The sequence below is a fragment of the Gopherus evgoodei genome, chromosome 20, assembly GCF_007399415.2.
Source record: "Gopherus evgoodei ecotype Sinaloan lineage chromosome 20, rGopEvg1_v1.p, whole genome shotgun sequence".
Lineage (NCBI taxonomy): Eukaryota > Metazoa > Chordata > Testudines > Testudinidae > Gopherus > Gopherus evgoodei.
The window spans coordinates 7112859-7137052 of record NC_044341.1 but is presented as its reverse complement, the minus strand read 5'-3'; the positions used below and the strand labels follow the sequence as shown (position 1 = coordinate 7137052).

The window sequence follows — 24194 nt, the reverse complement described above, 5'->3', positions numbered from 1 at the left end:
TTAACTGCGCTGAGCACCCCTGCCAGCCTCACTCCTGCGTGTAGAGCTGGGTGAAGGTGCCAGCCCAGGAGCTCTGAGTCCTTCCCCCCTGAAAGGTGTGGCGCAGGCAGGGGCCTGCCTCTAGGAGCAGGAGGGGAGTTCTAGCCACTTCTTTCCCTCTGCTGAGCCATAGTCCAGTTGCAGCTGTGCTGGTTTCTGAGTGCTGTGGATATCTGTCCTGTTGCATTCACTGACTTTCCCCAGGCTCCCCTCACCAGGTACCACCTTTCACACCTAGCGCCTGTTACTTAGCCCTGAGTGGATTTGGTTGCCTATGGAGATGCTAGAGCCTTTATCAGCAGTAGAGGCTGCTCCTACTTTCACATGGTGATAGGGGAACTGTGAAAGCAGCAGCATGACTACAGTTGGATCTTAAGGTCCCTTGTGCAGTGCAGAGCAGAGCAGAAAGGGGTAGCCATGTGAATGGCTGCAACACCTCCAGGATGAGCATGGATTGGGCAATTTGTCCCTCTGTGAACAGGTTTCAGCAGTGAGGGGGTTAAACCCCTTGGACAGCTGGGAGGGGCAAGGCAGTTGTCTCCTGCCAGCTGGTTGATCCCTGCTTCAGGTGAGGTTAAACATCCCTTTGCTCTATCTCTGGGTTTTACACTGCCACCCTGCAGGGTGGTATCTGGGCTCCTTCCATGTCAAAGCAATAGCTGTGGCCCTAGTGGACTCCAGTGAGGTTCTGGCACGTCTCCCCTGTTAGGGTGAAAAACTAAACTGCTTGTGCGTCTGTCTGGGTGACTCATCTGTTCCAGGCTTTGGGGGGGAGGGAGTTGTGTAAATAGAGGGTCTCACGGTTGTCACTCCAGCCATCCTCGAGGGAAACCCCCAGCTGTTAGCCAAGAAGCAAAGGAGACAGCCAGTTTCAATCATCATCTTTAACCAAAGACACACAGAGCTTGTAACGGTTACTCTGCATCTTCTCAAGGCAGATGGTTTTTACAATCAAGGAAATCAAAGCATGACCCCACATTTAAAGAAATAGAAATCAAGGTGCCTGGCTCTAGGGACCAGGGATGAATGTAAAACTCAGGCTTTTGGTCTCCTTTAATGCTGCATCCAGTGTCACTCCCTGCTACAGGGCATCTGAAAAGCTGCTCACCTCTCCTCCCTCCCCAGGGCTGTCCATGTACACACATGGCCTGGCTGCGATGAGAGCACAGCTCTGAAAATACAGAGCATGAGGGGAGTGGAATCTCTCAGGGTGGAGGTTATGGAGTTTGGAGAGGCCCCTAAGGCCTGGCCTCAGAGTCCAGCTTCTCCCTGAGATCCAGAAGGCTGGCACTGTGGGGGGAAGCCCTTCCTCCTGTCCCCTGAGCTGCAACCAGCCAGGACCTAAGCACACGCAATGACTGATTCCTCCCCAGCACCCTAGACTCACAGGGCAGCAGCCTAGGGCTTGTGCTTTCAAACAGCCCAAAGGAAAAGGGGCTGAACGCTCACCTCAGGGGCTATTTGTGGCTAATAGCAGCTTTGCTGGGCCCTGAGACAGGGGCACTGCAGGCTGCCTGCCCGATTAACCGCTTGCTTGGCAGCCAGGTGGCTATAAATCCCTTTCCAGCTCCTCAGCCACTAACACTGTAGCTTGGGCCTCAGCAGCGTGAGCCTGATTTGTTCAGCACCCTCAGGACTGGCAGAGGGATCCTCCTAAGCTCTGCTTCTCCCTGCCCCCAAAAAGGACTTCCCAAGGAGCCCTTGCTGGCCTGCTCCTCCCCCCATTCTCAGAGCCCAGCACCACCAAGGGATGGCCCTGCCAGTAGAGCGAGTCAGGCAGGGCCCCCTATAACACACTAGGATCCTAGTACTGCCTTCGGGTAGCTCCCTTGCCCAGCTGCAGGGAGGCTTGTCTGGCGGGGCAGTTCCTTGTGGTGTTTACGCACTACCACTGGCCCCAGGGAATGAGAACGTCTCCCCTGCCTGAGCAGTAGCGGTGGGGAGCCCTGGCAGGCTGGCTCGCGCAGTGCTTCCCCTCTGGCACCCTGGCCTTGCCTGCCCACTGTCCTGTAACAGCCCTGGAGAGATGGGACAGCAGGCAGCCTGAGGCAGGAGGGAGCTGGGCCTTGGCTACCTGGCTTGTCTGCTGTAACAGCTCTGAGCCCCATTTCCCCTCCACTCTCAGCCAGGGCCGATTCAGCACAGACTCACCCCCCCTGCACATTGTCACTGAAGTGGTCCTTGAGCCTGGGGCGGGCATTTACTGCACCTAGGCCAAGCTGCTGCCAGCCTCCATGTGCCTCAGGCCTGGTGCTGTGCCTTTCCAAAGCCAGTCGGGGGCATATTTAGCACTACACTGCATGTCCTGGAATACCAGCGAAGGTCCCATGCAGCAAAGCCAGCAGAGGAACTCCTTGGCCAGCCAGCCATGTGTCAGCCATCAGGTCTGTAGCATTCAGGACGATCCCATGCAGCAAAGCTGGCAGAGGAACTCCTTGGCCAGCCAGCCATGCGTCAGCTACCAAGTCCATAGCCTTCGGGATGTGCCTTCAGCTTCTTTTTAAGAAGTGCTTTAATTTTGTGCCGCCTCAGGTGCAGAAAATAGAGCTGATCCTCCGCGTATGGAAATACAAGCCCACAGCCAGGCCAACTCTCCGCCCATGCTGCCCCCCATCCTGGCCAAGAGGCTCTGCTTCAGGTGGTGCAGCATGGTCTTATAAAAACACCGCCCCACATTCCTCGCAGCAGCTTCTCGGCAGCCTTCCCTCCTGCACAAACAAAACCAGCAAATCCAACAGGTGAAGGGCGAGGTGCTGGATCCCAGGACAAGGCTTAGGCGGTTTTGTTTTTTTGTTTTTTTTAAATGCAAAATAAAGCTGTATTATTGAAGAAAGTGAAACCAACACCAGTTCTTGCATAAATATCATCAAGGCCTTCAGAGGCTAAGGCTGTTTGCTTCCTTTTACTCAGTCAGTTGTGCCAGCTCCACACTCATCCTTTCACCTGCTCAGGTCCCTGAGAGAGATTTGTATTCCTGTAGGTCGGGGCACAAGCACAGCAGCTTCATCCTTCAGGCTGTCTCTTCCCGTTTGTCTGCAGGAAAAGGAGAGCGATTCCCGTTAGGTTAGCCTGAGCCCAGCACAGTACCGGCTGACCCACTGGGCAGTGAGCGTCACAGGCTCCCCTCTGGCTGAGCCTCGGAACATATGTGCCTGTTACAGAGCTGGGGGCTCTAGCCCATGCTGCTAGCTCTGGAAGCCCCAAGTTTGATCTTGGTGTCAGCCATCACCTGACACTCACTGCTGGTTTCTAAAGCTGCAGAGCCTGAACTGATACAGTCTGGGCTTGTGCAAACCCCTCAGCCACAGTTTAATGCCCCAAGAAGTGGAGTTACCTCCCAGCACATCAGCCTGTTTCTGAGCAGCTTTGAGCCAGGTTGTTTCTGGACTGACTGATGTTTAGGCAGAGGGATGGGGTCAAACAGCCGGCGCTAGTGGGGACCCTAATAGGGCTACGTTTGTTCCTCATCTCCCTTTGATTCAGGCCTTAGGAGACAGGTCAGAGTCACAATTCTCCCCACCATCCCTGCCTAGCACTAAGCTGTTCTCTAGAGGGTTCTGTCATCATCCTCTGTCTGTTTTCTAGCCCTGTTCCCGCCGGTAGAGAGACAGGGTGAGTGCAGGGCAGCGGAAGAGTTATGCCAGAGGAGACTTACAGTGGGGGGCATGGGGGCTGCAGGTCAGGAGTGAGATGCACTGGCAGGGCTGCAGGTCAGGAGTGAGATGCACTGGCAGAGCTGAGAAGCTGCCTGGCACCTACAGTACCCTGTTACACCCTGTGTTTTCTATCAGGAACTACAGACCCCCCCAATCCCTCTGTACCTTATGCAGGGGGATTCTGCGATGGCGTCGCTGAGCCTGCCAGGTGCCCGGCTCTGCTGCTGTCGGCTTGGGGGGCCGCGTTCACAGACAGTTCGCTCTTAGTCCTGTTCTCTTCTGCCGAGGAAGCCTTTGCTTTACTGTCTGGTAGGGAACAGTTCAGCACTTCCTCCCCCTGTGGCTTTGGACTCACAGGTGACTGAGGCTGCCCCATGCCAAGCAAAGGCTTCCTGGCTATGGGTGGTGGGATCTTGCTGGACTTCCTCTGTGCTTGTGACTTGCCAGGGGGCACCTGGCCTTGCTGGGTCATTGCTGGGACTGTGGAGCGCTGCCCGGCGAAATTCATCAGCTCAGCTACCAAGTTCCTCTTCAGGTCGGCCTGGGCCTCCGGGGAAGATGGAGTCTCTATGACCAGCTTCTTGGAGCTCTTGGCAAAGATGAAGCTGGCGGTGGAGGCAGGTGATTTGTGGATGGGGGACACCTGGCCGTCCTTGGCATCCCCAGTGGTGTGCTCCAAGCTAGAGGCTGTGTGGCCTGGGAGAGTCAGCTTGTTGCCGTTGGTCCAGCCCGCCAGTCTGGAGGTCGGGGCGTCTCTGGAGGACAAGGTGGAAGTCTTCAGCCGTACAGCATTTTGCAGCTGGTTCAAAGGCACGGTGTCTTTGGAAGAAGGGGACTGCCGCAGGGACAGGGACTTGCGGATGGGTTTCTGGGGGACCTGCTGAGGCTGCTTCCCTACACCATCAGCACCCTGTCCGTTCTGGCCAGGTGACTGCTTGCCCGGGCCGGCCGGCGCATGCCCATCCATGTTGACCGAGCGCAGGCGCACCATCTGCAGCAGGGAGGGAGTGACAATGGGGAGGTTAGCATCTTCCTTTGGTGTGGGGCTGCTCTTACTGCGAGAGACAGGCTCCTTCTTAGGATCCAACTGGGAGCCATTCGTTGTCTTCTTAAGGCTTGCTTGAGGCTGGAGAGATGTGGGCGGGGCTGGAGCCGCAGGTGCGTGAGGTGGGGCTGCAGGCACTGCAGGATTGGCCTGGCCAGGCTGCAAGTCAGATGTTGCTCTGGCTGATGGGGACATGTCGGTGGGCATGGGCAACTCCACGGCAGGAGCTGGCAGTGCTGACCCAGCCAAGGGGCCCTGTTGCTGCTGAGTCCTTGAGGAGACTTTGGTGGAGATTGCGAGTGAGGCTGCCCCTGGACCATCCCCTCTGGGTGCTGCTTTGGGTCTGGCCGGCTGCTCTGAGCCCACAGGCTCTGGCTGGGCTGCAACAGAGGAAGCCCCTGCGGTTCCGGTGACAGGGAGCAGCTCTGGCAGGGTGGAGAAGCCGGCCTCATCTGGAGGAGGGAAGTCCGCCATGGACAAATCCTGTTCATCCAGCGCTGGGGGGGGAGGTGGGGGCCACGAAGGGTCCTGAGGCGCCTCCTGGATAGTTTCTGAGTGGGGGGCCTCTGGACTTGTCCCAGCCTTCTTCACGGGTGGTGGAGGAGGATGGTAAGGTGGAGGAGATGGAGGGGGTGACCTGCTGCTGGGCTTTGGAAGCGCCGAGGGTTTCTGGCTGGCCGTGCTTGGGGCAGGGGAGGAGACAGTGGGGCTAGCAGAAGGTGCTGCCTGCTGAGGCTTGATGGGTGGGGGGGAGATAGGGGCCAGCACCTTGGGGTGAGGAGGAATAATAAACCTGTCCATTCTATTCTGCCAGGAAAGGGCTGGGCCAGCTGGGGGTGCCACAGTCTCTGCAGGGGCTGGGTCAGAGGTGGAGGAGGACAAGGATGTCAGTGAGGAGGAGATGGACAGTGCAGGAGACTGCAGCGAGCAGACCCTCTCCGGTTTCTTTGGCTGGGGCCTCCTCTTTCCTGGAGATGAGGCGTGAGGGCCAAGTCCTTTGGTGGGGAGGGTGGGGGTGCCGCTCTGACTCGAGTAGCCACTGGAGGGTGACATGGTGCGCTTGAATCCCTCTGGGGAGCTCTGCCTGGGGGTGGCCTGCTGCTCCCTAAGGATGACGGCCACCCCCTCCACCTCCCTCCGGAGCTTCTCCCCCGGCACCGGGCTGCACCGGGACACGTCGGGGGAGCTGGCGTCGGCCGAGTAGGCCAGGCTGTCGGAGCGGATGCTGCTGGTCTCACTCAGCGAGCAGGGCGAGAACACCTCGTCCTCGCCCAGGGGGCTCTGGCTCTCCAGAGGCGGTGTCCACGGCTCACGCTGGGGTCTGGGATCTGGCTTGGGGGGCAGGCCGAGCACCTTCTGCCCCCCCTCGCCCACTGCCTGCTGGTGCTGCTGCGCCTTTTGGTGTAGGGAGTGGGTCCTCCTAGGGGGCGCAGGCGGCTTCTTCATCTTCCTGAGGGATACGCTGCGTGTGGAAGAGCGGTCGCTCCTCACGCTGACGGTGTCCGAGCCATCCGCCATGCTGCTGGTGCTGTAGGCAGGTGAGGCCCTGCCACTGCTGCCCCCTGGCCCCACCGCCAGCAGGCCGTGGGCCGTGTAGACAGGCCTGGCCTGGGAACAGGAGTTGGTGCAGCTCGCGGCGCTATAGACACTGAGCTGGTCCGTGTCAGACCGGCCTGCTGTATCCGCCTCGCTGGGTGGCCCAGCCTCCCCCTTCCGGCTGTTGGAGCCGCCCTGTGAGGAGATGGTGGAGCTGTCGGACACGATGGTCTCCGTGGACTGGGAGTGGCTCCAGTTGTCGCTGGAGGAGGAGTGCTCCCGGCTGCGGGCGCTGGGCTCCGAGAAGCGGGTAAGGGAGCGGACTGAGGCCGGGCTGGAGGAAACCAGGCTGCAGCGGCTCAGCGTCTGCACGCTGCTCCTGCTCAGCGCGATGACGTCCACCATGGGGGGCAGGACGGCGTTGGGAATGATCTTGGACATGTAGGTGGCCTGGGGGGAAATGGACATAACAGGGCCGAACAGCTCCGGGGGAGGGCTGGGGTTGGTGGTCATTCCCGGCACAGCCAGTGACTTCGGCCTCAGCAAGGGAGACAGCTTGGCTGCCGTCCTCCTCCCCAGCAGCGTGTCGTCATAGTAGACACAGTTGATGTGCCTCTGGATGGCTGCATCCGACTCTGCCTCCTCCAGGGCTTGCAGGGATACACGGGCTCCGCCTTTGGGGGCCGGCGGGGGCTGCAGGTTTCCATTGATGGTGGGGATGTGGATCGTGCCATCGTCTGCCTCGCTGCCATTCACGAAGGTGGGGGGTGCCAGGCTGTGGGGGCTCCCAGCCTGTATGGGGCCATCTTGAGGGGAAACGCTGCCAGGGCGTTTCCTCAGCTCGTGACTGTTTCTCAGACCTGAGGATGGATAGGAGCAAAATCCGGCATCATTATGAACCGAAGCCAGCGGGCAGGCAGCCCTCACTAACTGCATACAGGGGTTACTATGGGCTGGCAGGACTCACTTAAATCAATGCTGGCCATGGCCGGGGCCTCGGTGCAGCTCAGTCCTGCCTGTTCTCTCTCTGTGACACCCAGTAGCTCAGACTCCTGAGGGCTGTAATACCATGGTCTGAGTCTGGCTGTCAGGGTGTGAAGTGGCTGGATGGGGTGATGACATCCTGTGTAGCAGAGGCCAGACTAGGGGCTCTAGTGGTCCCTTTTGTCTTACGCTCTGACTCCTCCCCACGGCTCCTTGGACACTTCACTGCTAAAGGGGTGGGACAGGGACCTCCAGGAACAAGCCAGCTCCTAGCCTGAGCCCAGAGCCGAAGTCTCAGCAAGGAGAGAACTCTGGCTCACTGATGCACACGAAACAGCCGCTGTCCCTGAGCTCTCCCTCCAGCAAGGCCCATCCGCCCTCCTTACCCAGCTCCTTCTGGACATGCTGGGGGATGCCCAGCACCGTCGTCCTCCTCTCCTTCCTTCTCTTCCCTGCCTTCTCCGAGGATTTAGGGAAGGAGTCGTGAGGCCGGAAGGTGGAACCTGAAACGCAGTTAAGATGAAATAAAGTCCCAGGCTGACAAGCGGGGACCAGTCGCTGGGACGTTGCCTGCCCAGGGTAAGCGTCTCTGTAGGAACAGAGGCCCATATCAGACCTACAGAAACAATGGTTTTAAATTGAGGTTGGATTTTACCATGAATGAGAAGCCCCAGGTCTGTGACCAAAAAGACGGAGACCATGAGAAAGGGGAACTGTTTGTGGTAAACTTGTAGCGACCCTGGAAATACCAGTTATCTTATTTAAGGGTTGGGCCAAGCACTAGAAATAAAGAAAACATGGGTAATTGGGCACCAGGTGCAGTGAGTAATTGGTAGAAAATGCTTAGTCCAGTAGCTAGGGGAAAACATGGCAAAGTGAGATAAGGAAACCTTGGAGAAAGCAGAGTGCAGCTCTCAGCTGAGTTTAGCGAAGGTCCAATAACCAGCAATGCCGTTGCTTGTTTGTTATAGAGCACAAAATGTCCCGTATTCTAGGGCTGCTTTGTCCGAGCTCCCATTACCCCTCTGGAGCCATGCCATGATGGGAAGGCATCTCCCAGGTCTGAACAGGTTTTTGGCCAATGCTTACAACTGGACTGTTGCTGGGTATCGAATATAAGGCCGTATACGCTTATAGTGATACTTTGGATGTAATCAACCCCAAGTAGCCGTTGGGGCTAACAACGAAATGCCTGCGTGGAAACTGGGTCCTGGTAAACCTTGATAAAGCTACCAGGGAAATGATCTCCCACTGCCTCGCCCACCATCCTGGTGTCACTCTACACTGCCACAGAGCACAGTCCAGCCCCGGAGCAGGCTCAGGACGCCCAGTGGAGCCCTGACAGCTGCATGAGCGTACACTGAACATCTGCACTATCTATTGTGAGCAGCAGCTGCCCCAGGCAGAGCTTGGAAGAGTACTTACCCCTCCCTGCCAGCGGTCCTGCCCTGACCCCGGAACAGTCCCTCTCCCGCATCGCAGCTACAAGCTCTGGCCCAAAGTACAGGCTTGATGGCCCTTGTGGAATCACCCAGCAGTCCTCAGGCCACCCAAACCCCAGCTCACGCGGCTCAGCTGGATTCTCACACCATCCAGATGGCTCACCCTCCCCAAAACTCCCATCTCGCCCACGGCTGGTACCTTTCCTCTGGATCATCTCTGAGCGGATGGAGAGGGCGTCCTCAGAGGCATTCTCTGTTGTGCATGACTGGGTCCTGCTTCGGAAGGAAATCTCATCGTCCGCCGCAGAGGTGTGGGAAGACTGCATGGGGAGGAGAACGGGTTCAAATAAGTCCCGAGCCTTATAGAAACAGATGAGTCCCTCCTTCTGCAAGCCGCTCCCCAGCATCAGAGTCCCCCAGCAGGGTCCCTTCTCAGCCAGAAAGCGACTCAGCACCTCCGCACTTTGAAGACACAAAACTTCTCGGAGGCCCAGTGCTATGAGTCAGCCCCATCTGCATGCAGGCAGAACCCCCTCAACTAGGAGACGGGCCCAGAGAGTGCAGGCAGGAAAGCCCCCTGTCCTAAGGTGTGTTCAGCCAGCCCCTGGGCCCCCTTGACAAAGACCCAGCCAGAGGGAATGAATGCCCAGCAGTGACCTGACCTGGCACCAGATGGCGCTGCCTACTTCATGTACCGGTGAAAATGAGCCCTTAGCAGCCAGTGGCCAGCTGCAGTTGTCTGACTGGGGATGTACTGATTGCAGCTGAAATTAACCTGGTTCCCAAGAAAGTGCAGCCAAACACAGCGTAACCCTGGTGTGAACCAGGATGAGAGTTCCACGCAGCCCTCGGCACCGCTGCATGTGTCTACACACGCCCTGAGCTTCCAGGATTTCATCTCATTCTCCCAAGGGAGAGGAGTGCCGCTCGAACATGCCAGAAGGGAACGAGGGAGAGGCCTGTAGATGATTAGGAAGGGCACTGGGAGGGATGCAAACAATCGCACAGTGGTGGGGCTGCAATTTGCTCAGCGGGACCCCTGCGCCCCCTCCCTGGGTGAAACAGCAGCACAAAATCCCAGCTGGCAAATGGGCAACTGCGTTTGCCAGCAACACCCTGCAGTTTATTTCTGCTGCCTCTCTGAAAACCAGCACCCTGTCCATCTTCCCCATCTCTCCTCTGTGCCTCCTCCCTCCCCCATCAACACACTCACAGGCGTTAAGGCTGCTAGCTTGCGGCCCAGCGCCGCACTGCTCCTTTGCTAGAGCTCTGTCCAGTCTAATTTTCAACGTTGCCAGCTCTGGGCTTCCCCCATATTCCCTTGAGAAAGCCCAGCAGACCCCATCAGTGGGGAATACGTCCTGACATCCAACCTACATTTTCCTTGCTTGATATTATGGCAACCGAATCAATGGTCTGCAGCTGGGGTGTCGGCAGCCAACATGAATAGTCTTGTGCTTCAAGCACTGGACTGGGAGTCACGAGATCTGGGCTCCATCCCCAGTGACTTGGCCAAGTCACTTAGCTGCTTTCTGCCTCAGTTTCCCCATTTTGCAAAGCAGAGATGGTAATCCCTTTCTCACAAGGCATAGCGAGCATTACGCTGCTGAAGACAAAGCCTTAGACGGTATCCTCCGCTTAGCCTCAGCCCATTTAGATGAACCACGCCAATCTATGAATCATGGTTGCTGCTCTTCTCTGAATTCCCTCTAACATTTGATACGGAGGAGTTCAGAACCTGCCCCACAGGGCTCTAGATGAGGCACTGTGTAGGACAGAGGTCTCAGGTTTGCCTTCCCAAGTGGCTCTGTCTGCCCTCCTGAGTTACAGAGGCAAAAAACCAGACAGTCAGCTGTTTGAGCAAATACACCCAGTGAGGCTCTAGGGGAGAGAAGGGTGTGGGGGGGGGGAGGGTCAGGGGCCCAGAGACTGACCTAAACCAAGCTCTGGCTAAAGGGGCGGACATTTCTCTGCTGTTAGAGACTGGGGAGGATCTGTGGACATGAGCCGAGTGGGTCAAAGTCGGGCAGGCCCTCCCCACTGCTTGTTACTGCCAAGATAAACCTAAGGGAATAACTGCAGTGACGGGAATAGCATGTGCCAGGACACCAGCTCCATGCGGCTGCTTGTTTGCAGGGCCTGCCTTTCCCCAGCACAATCAGCAGCGCCGGGCTCCCTTCTCCCTGATCCTGATCCGTTGCAGAACCACCTAAGAACCACATGGCCCTATCAGCTTATATGTCCTGCTGCTTCTTAGTGTCACAGCATCTGATTGCATCTCTCAGCTCCTCATGTTCCCCCAGGGTTTCCCTTCCCCAGCCACTGCCCCTGATAAGCTGCTTGCCAGGATGCTCCTTCACTGCCTGGTTCCTTTAGATCCAGCGTGAGCAAAAAGGTGCCCGAGAATGTCTCGGAGATGCCCAGGCCTTCCCCATGATGGGGGCGTGGGAGTGGCCAGGAACATTCACCGCCCAACGCTGTACCAGCCCCAGTGCAGGGGCAATGACTGCCATGTGCATCAGCAGAGTGTGCTGCATGCCAGCCAGCACCCTAGCCCAGAGAGCCACGGGGGGGAGAGGGGCAGTCACCCACCTGGATGCTGTTGCTGTCTCCGTGGTCCCAGCCGCTTCTGGTCTGTTTTTGTTTTTCTGGAAGAGCAAAGATGGAAAAAAATTCCTAAGGAAAATGTCAGAGAGGAGTAGTCCCATCAAACTGCAGGCTGGCAGAACCGCTGTGCTTGGAGGTCATGGCCTGGGGACACAGGAACAGAGCAGCCCAGAGCAGGGCTGGGGGACAGCAGGTGATGTTGCCTGTGTGTTCTGCAGATCAATATGCCCCCTCTCCCTTACGTCCCCCGCCTCAACCACTCCACCTTCTCTGCCAGCCCCACAATGACTGGACTTCTGGTCAGACACAAAAACAGCCCACCCACAGCCCCCTGCCTGTTCGACCGACGAGCAGGGGCAGCGTGGATGGCTGCAGGCTGGTGGAACATAACATACTGTGTGAGAGTGTTAGATTTGGGGGGGGAAGTGTCAGATTTATGCAACCCCCTCCTGCTCTGGCTTTTCCTCCCCTTCAGTATGCTGGCTGCACCAGTGCTGCCTCCTCTGACACCTGCCTCACACCAAGACACGTGCCCCGTTTGTATCCCCAGGGAGCACCAGGCCTGCCCCATCCCCTGGGATGCATGCTCAGGGGAAAGCAGGAGCAGAGCAGAGTGCCTGCAGTGGACAAGCAGCCCCGTGGGACAGCGCGTACCTTGGTGCTGCAGAGATTTGAGCCCTGCCTGAGCCTGGTTGTGCAGTTCTTCCAGGTGCGGTGGACGGCTGCTGGGGAAGAAGACATTGTCGGGCCGTTCCTCTCCCGCCTTGTACTGGACATTCAGCCTCTTGTTCTCAGCCTTGGCAGAGCCTGGGAAGGCGAAAGGAATCAGCCTAGCACCCCCACATCCCAGCCCCTGCCGTGGGGGCTCCTGGCACCCTCCAGTGGGACGGGGAGGAGACTGCAAGAGGCAGCTCCAGGCCTAGGCTCCCCCCGCACACCAGTGCTGAGCAGCCCTCACACTCACAGCTTCCTGGTGTGGTGGCTTCATCGAGGGACAAATATTTGTTCCTATCCTCGCTCCCGGTTGACTGACTGTCAGCGAGATGGAAGCAGAGCAGTGCAGCCACCTGGCCTGCAGGAATCCTAGTGCCCAGGTGCGTGAGGGAGAGGACACTGGGCCCAGCTGGGGTATGGAGGGGGACTGACGCGTTATCATTTGGGCTGCATGAGGGTCAGGAAAGGTGAAGGGCAGCTCTGGGCATCTGGCTTCCAGCCCCGCTAAAGCTGTGGGAAATTCCCCTTGGTTGTGTGGCTCCCATCAACAGCTTGCACAGATAGCAGGTGTTCCGGGGGTGGGAGGGGAGAGTGCATTACAGAAAGTGGGGGGGAGCCTGAACAGAAGCAGGTGTGTAAATGGGGGGACCCTGGGGGACTTCTGGGGAAGCAGCACGTGAGTTCCCTGCACTCACTGGAGGCCTAGGCTCTCTCGCTCTCACCTGGTCCTGCTCACACATACGCCCAGCCACACCAGTGGGATGCCAACGATTCCTGCTTCACCCCCAGGGCTCTACCCAGCGCCCATCGAGCCACGCGAGCCCCTACCGCCCAGCCGCAGGTAGGGAGGGGCCACCCCATCCTGTACAGACACGAGCTGAGTCCCAGGGTGGATTCAGTGCATTATACAGCAACAAGTGCCTGCTCGGTGCCCTGGTCACTGGACCGTCCTTCCTAAGCATTAAGAGGATCTCCATCGCCCTTGGGGGCAGGGCCAGGGTTAACTAGCTTTCCCTGACGCAGCTAGGGGCAAAGTTGAGGGCCTGGCCCTGCTGGGGAAGGTCAGTGCTCAGGGCAGGTCTACACTTAAAAAGCTGCCACTGCGCCGCTGTTGCATGTTAGTGAAGACGCTACTATGGCGCAGTAGCTATGCCGACGGGGGGGAGGCGGTAGCTATGCCGACAGGGGGAGGCCCTCCCATCACCCTTGCGCTGCCCACACCGGGGGTTAGGTTGGTATAAGTGCAGTGCTTCGGGGGGGGGGAATTTTCACACCCCTGAGCGACATAGTTATACTGATGTACGTTTACAGTGTCGACCTGGCCGCAGTCGTTGCTCTAAGAACCCTCCCCTTGGCATCCCCTCTGCTGGAGTCTGTATCCCCATGGCCTGGCATTTCCGACTCTGCGATGCTAGCAGGAATCAACAAGCCAGCTAGGCGAGCCCAGGGCTTTTGCATTTCCTGTATCCATTGCAGCAGAACCCTTCACAGTCAGCTCCTCTTACAGCCCTGCGCTGGCAGAGGTGACCTAGTACCTTCCCCACCAGCCCCTGGCTTTGGCAGCGGGAGGCTGCAGGTCTGACTCTGCTCTTTTGGAAGTGGATCCTGTGCCTTTAAAAAGAATGCACTGAATAAGTGAAAGCTCCCCAGGGTGTATCACATGACTGATACCAGAAATATCTGTGCACCTTGCACACAAACCAAATGAGCCAGCAGTTCAGGGCAGCTTAAAGGGACAGGCCACACCGGCCCTGGGGAGAGCCCTCCACAGAGCCCCAAAGCCTCCAACTTCACCTCAGGGACTAAGGAGCCAGTCCTAACCCAATGGGAGCAGAGGGTGCCAGTGCCTTGCAGGATGGGACCAGGGGGCTGTTTGGCACAATCTCAGAGCAAGAGGGTAACTGCCGGCTGATTTACTTCTGCCCTAGTGATCAAAATACCTTGAGAAACAGTCAGGCCCTTAAATACATCCTTAATAATAGTACTGACATGCTATTTATAGCGCAACTTCGAGCCAATACATGACTAATACATTGTCCTTATTATACAGCCCCTTTCATCTGAGGATCCCAAAGCACATTACAAACACGAATTAAGCATCATAATTGACTCTCTTCCCCAGGAAGTTGCTATATATTGTAACAAACTTGCGTTTGGGGGCATCATTGTCTTCCACTAGGATGGAATCAGAATAGCTCAACTGAGTCATAGCCCCTAGGTGGATAATAACTAAGAGAGAATCTTCTTACATTCAAGTGGCAGGGCCTGTGGACTTGAAATGAAACAGGAGGACCAATTTTCTATCCCCACAGTCTCTGTGAAGTTCTGAGCAGCTGCAGGGCTTGGCACAGGATTCAGAGTTGTCATTAACGGGCTACAGTGGGATTTAGTCCCAGATAATTATCCCCATTTCACAGATGGGGAAACTGAGGCACAAATCACTTGCCCAGAGTCACACAGTGAGTCAGTGGAAGAGCCAGAAACAGAGCCCAGGGCTTTGAGTCCCAACCGCCTGCTCCAGTCACTGGGCATTTACACAGATCTTGTACCAGTATGACTGTCAGTTAGGGGTGTGATTTTCTATCAGTAGTTATACCAATGCAAGCCCTAGTGTGAAGGCAATTTTACCAGTATAGCTATTCCCATACACGGTAAAAGCACCTTCATGCCAGTAGATCTGCATTCACCCTAGAGGTTGGTATTCCTGTAACTATCCTGCTATGGCTACAGCAGTATGACTTGCATGCATAGACAAGGCTTTATTTATCCACACCAGAAATTTGCATTCATTTCTTCTGCCTACAGACCAGCAGGAAGGAGGAAGCACTGGCTTCAGAGTATTCTCCATGGGCTTCTCACAGCCAGCTGAGATGAAGGAGGGAAAGGGTTGATGACCAGGACAATAACTGAGACCTACCAAACTTTGTGGCTGGAGATCAAATCCCACCCCAGCCACACACCTTCCAAACTGGCTCTCTCCTTTCCATTCCACGAGGTCTTCCTCCCACATTCCCCTTTCTGTCCACAATCTCACGCTTTCCCTCAGCTTTGCACCTCTTCTCTCCAGGCATGTAGCACTTATACCTTCAAACCATACTTCAGCCTCAGACCCCGTCATAGGGAGGGGAGGGTTATTATCCCAAGCCACAGAAAGGTGAAGGGACGCCCTGATGTCATCTTCAGAGCAAAATTCCCTTTTTGGAAGAGATGCTCTGGTCGAACACAGATTACAGGGCCCAGCACAGAGGGACTTGGGGGAAGTTCTCTGGCCTGTGCTCCGCAGGGGGTCAGACAACATGATCTCATGGTCCCTTCTGGCCTTGGAATCAATTCATCTCTGAATGAGGTGTCCCAGCCAGTCAGTGGCAGAGCTGGAAAAAGAACCCAGGAGTCCAGGCTGGTTCTTACCCAGGATATTGCCTTACTTCATCCCACTAGTTACTAGTGCACTGAAGCCTTCCACATGCTGACCCCAGGCTGCCCTGGAACACCTCACCCCCACCTGCCTTTTCTCTGCTTAGCAACGAATCAATAAAGTGCTTCCCATGCTGGGGAGGTTTCATCCTCACTTGCCTGAGAAGGACAAAGCTGGGGGTGCAGACCCTGCGCCCAACCGTCTACCAGTATCTTTGTCCAGGGAAAGGAGTTTGTACATTGGACGCAGGTCTGCCACCAGCAAAGGAGATAAGTAGCAGAGGAGGGGGTGGGAGTCTGAAGCGAAACAAGTAAATAAAGTAGAAGATTCTCCTCCCACCTCAGCATTTACACCCCTTACAGCACTCCAACCAGGCATCTCAAAGCCCCTCAAACACAGGAATTAATTGATCCCCACAATCCCCTTCTGAGGCAGGGAAGTATTTACCCAATTTTTTAAAACGGGGAAACTGAAGCACAGAGGGAGGCTGCGACTGGCGCACGGTCACCCAGCCAGTCCTCCTAACTTCCAGTCCCCTCCTTTATTTCTTAGGCCACACTTCCTACCCCATTCCAGTGAAATCATCCCCTTCCCTGTGGTAGCAAGCGAGATTCTCATCTCAAAGCCTCCATGCACACAGCTGCTTAGTGGACTGAGGCATCAGCAGCTGGCTCTCACCAGCTGCCCCTGGCTCCAGGATCTAAGTAACCTGCCCTGGATGAGTTCTGTGGGGGGGGGGGGGGTGGTCATGCTTCCCACTGTCTATCCTGGGAGACAGGCGAGTGCTGAGTCAGCTCAGCAGGCTCTCCCCTTCAGCCTACGTTTCCTGCCCATTATGGCTCATCTCATTCTAGCTGCCCTGCAGCCGTAGAGAGAAAAACAACTTTGTGCTGAAGGAAGGATGGGAGAGGATGAGTAGCTGACAAAGGCCGTGGAATCACCACAGAGGCACCGACCGTCCCCCTGCACACACTTCCCAGTGTCGTCTTCGCCAATTGCCCAGTCAGCAGGCCACACACACACACACATACACACAAGGCCTCTAGCCCAAACAGCGAGAGAACCACCCCTCCTCCACAGCATCTCTGCCACTGCTGCACACACCCCATGTATGCACTCACATTAAAAGCCAGGCAAATGAAATACCGACTGTGCTGCAGCAGCTCCAGATCTGCACAGTGGGGAAAGGACACAGGACAATAGACAGGATTCCACCCTGCTAAGCCACACAGAAAAAGAGATTCTCTCTCAGCCAGGCAGCATCTACAGCCAGCCAGCCGCAGGGTCGGACATGGGCAGAAACAGCAGAGCCAAAGCATCCAGGATAAGTTGTGACGGAGACTACAAAGCACATGCAACCCAGTTTATGGGACCCAGGAGCTCGCTCTCTCTCTCCCCCCACCAGGGCCAATGCCTTCATCCAGGACCCTAGTCCACCCCCATAGGAGCATGCATACCCCAACCAAGCCCTTTACGGATGTGATTTCAACACGATCACTCCCCCAGTCTGGACACGCTCTGCAAGTCATCTTCAGGCAGGAAGCAGCTCACTGGTTTATTCCGTTAACTTCCTAACAAGTAGGGTGACCAGACAGCAAGTGTGAAAAATTGGGACGGGGGTGGAGGGTAATAGGTGCCTATATAAGATAAAGCTCCAAATATCGTGACTGTCCCTATAAAATTGGGACATCTGGTCACCCTACTAACAAGAGCAGCCGCTGCTGCGGTGACCTTTCCCTGCCCAACCCAGAGAGGCAGCCAGCTAGAACAGGATCCTTCTCGCACCACGCCAGGGAGCCAGCCCAGCCCCACAACACAAGGGGGGCAGGGAGGCTTCATGCTTGGAGGTCACCAGGGGCCAGGGTTGCAGAAGGACAAGGGATTGTCCCACCGAGGCTGTACTCACCTTTCTTCTTAAACAGAGTCAGGAGGGAGGGGAGGTTTCTGCCAAGGAAAACCACCATCCTGGCAGCTGGCAGGCTCTGGTGCCAAGGGACCCTCCAGAGATGCAGCTACACAGCCAAGAACTCCTGCCACACCAGGGTCCCAGCTCAGGCTGCTGCCTTTATCCAGCTGCCTCCCAGCATTCAGCATCCCCGGCGCTTTCTGCTGCCTCTCTCCTTCACGCTCATCTGTGCCTCTGGATCCAGCAGGACAATGCACAAAACCAGCTGCACAGAGACGCTGCTGGTGCAGCAGCCTCCATACAGAGAGCAGGGCTGGAGAAGTGTGAACTCAAGGACAGGGAGAGGAGCGGGGCGCAGTGGGGGGAGGGATCTCATCTCCCTGGGTCTCTGCATCTCCTTGGAGGCCAGCAGGGGAGTGAATACCAGCTCCCAGCTGTTCCAACTGCACAGTTCATTCATTGAAAAAGAAAAGCAGCCCCTCCCCTGCACCCCCTCCTCCCCTCCAGGCCCAGTGTCTTTCCCCGAGCACAGATGCTGCATCCAGAACGGGAAGAGTTCAGCAAACGCTTCCCACTCGCCCAGGAAAATAAATCCAGAGCAGCTGTCTGGAGTGATACAGCCCAGCAGGAACAAGAGGCAAGAGGGAGCCACAGGGGTTGATCCCAGCTCCCACCTAGAGAGGCCTGGGAAACCCAGGAGAGCCATCGGCCTGTGACCGTGGAAATTCTGGTGAGCCCTTTCACTGGGCCCTGCTGGAGGGAGCAGACCTCTTGCTCTCTTCCAAACCCGAGTTGGCAGCTGTCAGGAGCTAGATTTTCAGCTGGAACTTCCAATCTGGCATCCAGGGTAGCAGGGCCTTTTCCTGGACTGAGGGCGAACCTTTGGGACAGACCAGGGCGATGAGGCAGAGACAGCTCAGGAGTAACTATCCCCAGGCTTGGATGCCTGGATGGACGGACGGACGGGCATACACACACACAGTCAGCAGGGGGCTGGACAGTTGTTCCCAGAGGACTAGGCAGTTTCACCCTGGTTGGCACGATCATCCCCTCCCCCCAGCTCTCTGATGCCACTGAGAGAGGGGGACAATACAGAAAAGCGACCCCAAAGCAGATCTAACGGACTAGCTCAGGAGAGATGAGAGTGACCCTAGTGGCCCAGGCAGCTCCTTCCCCATGTGGAGTCAGCAGAGCAGCCTCCCTTCGGATACTGGGCCGACTTCTCTTTGACTGGGGAGAGGGGTGTGCAGGAGACCTCATCACCCAGCTGAGCAGGACCTCCCTCCATCTCATTCCTGCACATGGAGACATTCACCCGGGGCCTGTCCCACCCAGGTGACCGGCGGGACTCCAGGGAGGGAACGACCCATGAACACACCGGCCTGGGAGCTGTCCCTGCCTGGACACATGTGGGGACAAGGAGTCTAGAAGGCTCTGGGGGAGAGGGAGCTGGGGAATTAGCAGAAACCAGCTAGTAACCCCACGGTCCGATAACCGTTCCCCCGCCAAACCCCTGTGGGTCGCAGACCTCATGGGTACTACAGAAACATCTTATGCAGGGGGGAGCCTGTTTAGTGACTAGACTCCTGGGTTCTATTCCTGGCTCTGCCACTGACTCCCTGGGACTGTGGGTGAGTCACAGCCCCATGTTATGCCTCAGTTTCCCCATCTGGAAATTGATGCTGACACGTCTCCTTTCAGAACTAATGAAGGCTTGCAAAGTGGTAGAGAAGTGAAAAGGGTCACTAGCATAGACACACGTGGAGCTAAGGCCAGGGCTACACTAGAAAGCTTTGCTGGCAGGGTTATACTGGTAAGCCCTCCAAGTGAAGACACAGCTTATACCAGCAAAAGAGTGCTTCTGCTGGCATAGTTTATACTGGTTCCCTAAGCGACATGCTCTGTATCCACCAAAGCACTTTTGTGCCAATATAATTGTGCCTACACTGGGATCTTGGACAGTTTAGAAACGCCGTACAAAAACCAGCCACCACCCAACTGACATAGCTAGATCAGCAAACATTTCTTGTGTGGACCTGGCCTGAGCCTCACAGCCCTCTGAGAGGCAGATCAGGATTATTGTAATTTTCCAGAGGAGGAAACTGAGGCATGGGGGGAGATGTAAATTGCCCAAGGGGTGACACGGAGCTTGGCAGAGCCAGGAATAGAACCCAGAGGTCTTGGCAACAAATCCAGACCACACTTCCTCCCTCCCCACACCCAGGGCCGGCTTTAGGAAGTGCGGGGCCCAATTCAAACAGTTTCGACAGGGCCCTGGCAGGGATGACTTAAAAAAAAAAACAGGTAAAAAAAACACGTGGGGCTTGTATTCACCGGGTGGTGCTCTGAGTCTTTGGCGGCACTTCGGCGGTGGGTCCTTCTCTCGCTCCAGGTCTTCAGTGTCACTGAAGGACCCGCTGCCGAAGTGCCGCCAAAGACCCAGAGTAAGCGAAGGACCCACCGCCGAAGTGCCGTCGAAGACCCGGAGAGAGTGAAGGATCCGCCGCTGAAGACCCAAAGCACTGTCAGGTGAGCAAAATTGAAAAGGTGCCTCTAGCCAGGGAAGGGATTCTCACTGGGCGTGGGGCCTGATTCGGGGAAATTGGTGGAATAGGCCTAAAGCCGGCCCTGCCCACACCTCCCCCCTACAATGGTTCATGCCTCTCACTGGCCAGCATTCATCCTGGCCCCTCTCCAGCACTGGGATCCCTTCCTCTCAAGCTCTGCTCCCCTCTCATTATATGGACATCACCGAGTTCATTCCTGCTGCCTGGCACGGCCCTCCCCTCCCCGAACCGCTCCTGCTCTTCTGGAGAGCTGAACCTCTGCCTCTCACTGCTGAATATTCATCAGGACTCTGGAGAGAGGCTCCCTGGGAAGGGCAGGCCAGCACCATCTGGCATGCGGGAGGTCCGGGTCTGTTGCACAACCCAAGGAAAAGTGCAAGAGGCTGGCTGCAGCTGCAGTGCGGAGAGACAGAAGGGGAGTCTGCTAATTCTCCCTTGCAGTGTCCCTCATCCAGGGGGAAACAATGCCTGGCAGGGTGCGGGGAGGACATCAGGCAGCTGGGATCAGAGAGCGCTGAGGAGGAGGGGGCCAGAGGGTCAGGCACCAGGGATGAGGGACTAGGAGATGGGAGAGGAGCCCAGGGCAGGAAGGGAGCAGAGGGCTCTCTGTGCCCCTTCTCTCCCCCGGGGTACCCTACATCCCTACCCTGCACAGGCTTCAGCTCCGATCCCACTGGAGATTCATCCTCAGCCCCAGTTCTGAGGCTCATTTTGTAAGTCTTGGTACGTAAGATGCCTCTGCACCCTAGGGTGACCGCTCCCTGCTGCCCACAGCCCTTAGACACAGGGCTCAGAGGGCCTTCCCTGCAGACCTTACAGACATGCTCCTGTGGGATTTCTAGGCGCTGCCAGATGGGTCAGGCACATGTCCCAGACCGGAAGCACATGGGGCTGTTTGTACACGTATCACCGATGGCTCCGTCTTGTTCAGTGTTCGGAGGAAGGACAGAGGTTGACCGCATCAGACAAGCTGGATCCTTGCCAGGTGCATGTGTCCTTGAGGTAACTACATTAATAGTGTGGCTGCTTCACTCTGCCTCGACCCAGCACTATATTCCAGCCAGAGCCCCTAATCTGCATGATGAATCCATACGTCCTTTACAGCACATGCTCCAGCAGGATCACAACACAGGGAGCGAAGGACGTGCCCCAAAGTTGTCAGGAGCAGGGGATGGAGCTGAAACTTCACCCAGAAGGCACTGCGCCAAGGTAGGAAGAGACACCTTGTTACCCGGGTGGTGGGGATTCCTATTGCCTTGGGGTTAGCTCACATAGCCAGGGTAACGAGACAGGCAGCATTAACTAGTGGTTTGAGAATGGGGCAGGGAATCAGGGTCAGGTTCCCAAGTCCTATCCCTGGCTCTGCTGCCAACCTGCAGCACGACCTTGGGCAAGTCACCTAACCACTCAGTGCCTTGGTTTCCCATGTGTAAAATGGGAGGTGATGACAGTAATCAGTGACCCCCGGTGCAGTAGGATTGACTTTTGTTCACACAATGTAAAGTGCCAAGTATCAGCACATTCATGTTCCCTAGGAACGTGTTGTCAATATGCTGCACACCATGGCCACTGGGAACCTCATGCCCATGGAAACCAAGCCCCTACAATGAGCTAAAGAATGTCCATCAGCTGTTCACAGTACAGGCCTATGACACGCAGTGGAGCAGTTTGGATTATATCCATTACTAGAAGACAATGGCATGTACAAATAAGCCAGTGCATCACACTACTATTACTACAAGGGCTTCACTGTTTACTGGTTTAATTCCCTGTCCTTCCAAGTGAATCTGAATCTAAAGCGCCTCTGAGGCCTAGTAGGACAGGCAATGTACCTAGTAGATAGAGCTGGGATCCAAGAGACCTGGGTTCTGTTCTAGGCTCTGCCACTGGTCTGGTCACTTCCCCTCTCTGTGCCTTGGTTTCCCCATCAGGAAAGTGGGGATAATGACACTGACCTTTGTAAAGTACTTCAAGATCTGCTGATGAACAGCACTATAAGAGCTGTGCATTATTGAAATGAACGGCGCGTCCCCAGAAAATGGAACTTCCTGCGAGTCGATAGTTTTAACTGAAAGGTCCATGCCAACACACATTCCAGTTGTCGTCCCTCACACACACACAAAGTTCGGTTATTTTAAAACATGCCAAAATACCATTCTGTCTTGGGGACAGCACTTTCTGCTGCACAGCCCTTGCCAGATGCAGGTGGCAGGCATAGGGTGCCAGGGGAGGGGAGGGGGATGATTACAGAGCTCAAGAAAGGGCTAATCTCTTGGAAAGCATGTGGAATTCTTTTGATTTCCCCCCTAGCTGTAATGGGATTGCAGACGGCCAATGAGAACAGAGCACTGGCATCTCCTCCAGAGCATCAGGAACAGCGGGATGCACTCAGCTCACTGCACTGGGGGCGGCTGGGTTCTCCCTTGGCAGTGTTCAAAGTGGGGTAGGAGGGTATATTTCCCTTCCTTTGCAGGGAATCACTCCTTGCCTCTTTGGATCTTCCTAAACCATCCCAGCCAGGAGGCCTCTGATCTCTGGTTCATGATGGTGCTTTGCACCAAGTGGCAGGCAGTTTCCAAATATTTTTTTCTGCAGGAGGAGATTCCCCAAACTCTCGCTTCGCTTCTCCTCCAGGGAGAAGACCCTCCAGCACCTCCCATTTCCCCACTCCTGCCAGTTCCTGAGTCCAAACACGCTCTCTGGAGTGTGCCATTTAATTACCCCAGTGAGACACAGTTGCAGACTGAAAGGAGTTACCCAAAGCAGATGCAGAGCTCTGCACCAGAATCCATGTGTAGGTGGACAGTGTGAACAGGCAGCTCTCCCCTCCCTCAGCCTCCCCCAGCCCTTAGCTTTTCCACTCTGCGGGGCAGGGTCTGTGTTTCCCTCCCATACGGACAGCACCTTGCACATTGTGCCACCAGCAAACACACAGCCGGAGCTACCCCCAGCCAAGCAGCATCTTGCATAGAAAAGCTTCCCCAACTTCCCTCTAGGCAGAACCCGTGCTGGTGCTGGTACATTGCATTGCGCTCTCCAACAAGTTTCCCTCTCTCTGAGCTTGCTATGCCCTCCGCCCCGCTCCTGTCAAAGCCAGACACCCTGGAACATCAGCGTGTGCAGGATCGGGCCCTGCTAAACAAACACTTGCACAAAGGGGTGGCGTTAGCTGCGGGTTGATGAAGCCCGGTTGTTTTCACAGCCCAAGTGGAATGCACTATAATTAAAAGGGCTGATAATGCACAAAGCGAGGAGCCACGTGCGGCATTGAACGCTGCCCTGCTCCTCTCCTTATGCTGCTGTTGCAACACATCATGAGCCATGACGGCAGCCACGGCAAAGAGCGGGCACTGCTGCCAAAGGAGATCCTGCCCCTGGTACCGTCCAGCGCTGCAGGGAAGCAGAGGAGCATCCCTGCTTGGGAAACGGGCCTCCCGTCCCATTGAGCCACAGCGGAAGAGTTCAGCTCACCCTGCACCGAATGAACGGGAGAACCAAGCTCACCAGCTGGCTGCCACGCCAGGGAGCAACTCTGACCACCACAGCCCACTGTGTCAGCGGCACTGAGAACACGTTCCACTTTAGGGTCCAACCTACTCTCCCTCGCTAGGGCAGGAAGGAGCTGCCTGATTCACAAACCCATCCCAGTGTTTACCACCTCAGCGACAAAGCCATTGGATAGTCTCTCGCACTCCCAAATAGGCCCCCAGTCCAGCAAGGCACTTAAGCACATGCTCACACGAGCAGGTCCCTTTGATTCAGGGGCATGCCCGCAAGTGCTGTGTTGAATGGGGTCTGTAGCTCCTAGAGGGATATTCCTCCATGCACATACACAGACCATGGACATTGATTTTAAGTTTAGGCAGCCCCATTCATGCACAGGGATCCACGGTGCTCTGCAAACGTTACTCGACACACGTCGTAGGAATCCCATCCCTGAACACGGGAACGCAGCCAGCTCTAGAGTGCAGCAACACAAGTGACCGGCAGCCGCTTAGGGCAGGAGGTGAAGGAGAGGTCTGTAACCACTTGAAATTGTGCAGGCAGGATATAATTATCCAAACTGCAATGTGGCCAGGACACTGGCGCCAACACCTCTTCCCTCATAGGCAGAGCCATGAGATCGCTAATAACCACAAAAGGTCAGGCCCTTGGTTTATTGGACGGGGGGTGCTCAAAGCATGGCTTTCTGGTTCTCCCTCGGTACCTTACGTGGCTGCTAGAGTCTAATATGGCCATGGCTGCCCTTTCTACAGCACCCAGTACTCCACTCCCAGAGAAAC

The 24194-nt window shown here is 56.1% G+C and overlaps 1 protein-coding gene across 3 annotated transcripts in view; it reads right to left on the bottom strand.

Annotated features, from left to right (window-relative positions):
• Positions 1-21: 21 nt before the first annotated feature.
• KIAA1522 (KIAA1522 ortholog) overlaps positions 22-24194 on the bottom strand; it is a 54709-nt gene continuing 30536 nt past the window's right edge. For 2 of the 3 annotated variants that reach the window (XM_030538851.1, XM_030538852.1), the window contains exons 2-7: positions 11964-12116; positions 11295-11350; positions 8902-9022; positions 7647-7763; positions 3861-7136; positions 22-3072 (exon numbers count right to left, since the gene is read on the bottom strand). In XM_030538851.1, the coding sequence (XP_030394711.1) occupies positions 3862-7136; positions 7647-7763; positions 8902-9022; positions 11295-11350; positions 11964-12116 (3722 nt within the window). In that variant the 3' untranslated portion in view covers positions 22-3072; position 3861. Of the gene's footprint in view, positions 3073-3860; positions 7137-7646; positions 7764-8901; positions 9023-11294; positions 11351-11963; positions 12117-17344; positions 17633-24194 lie in introns of those variants that run through there. The other variant, XM_030538853.1, reaches the window with a different exon arrangement.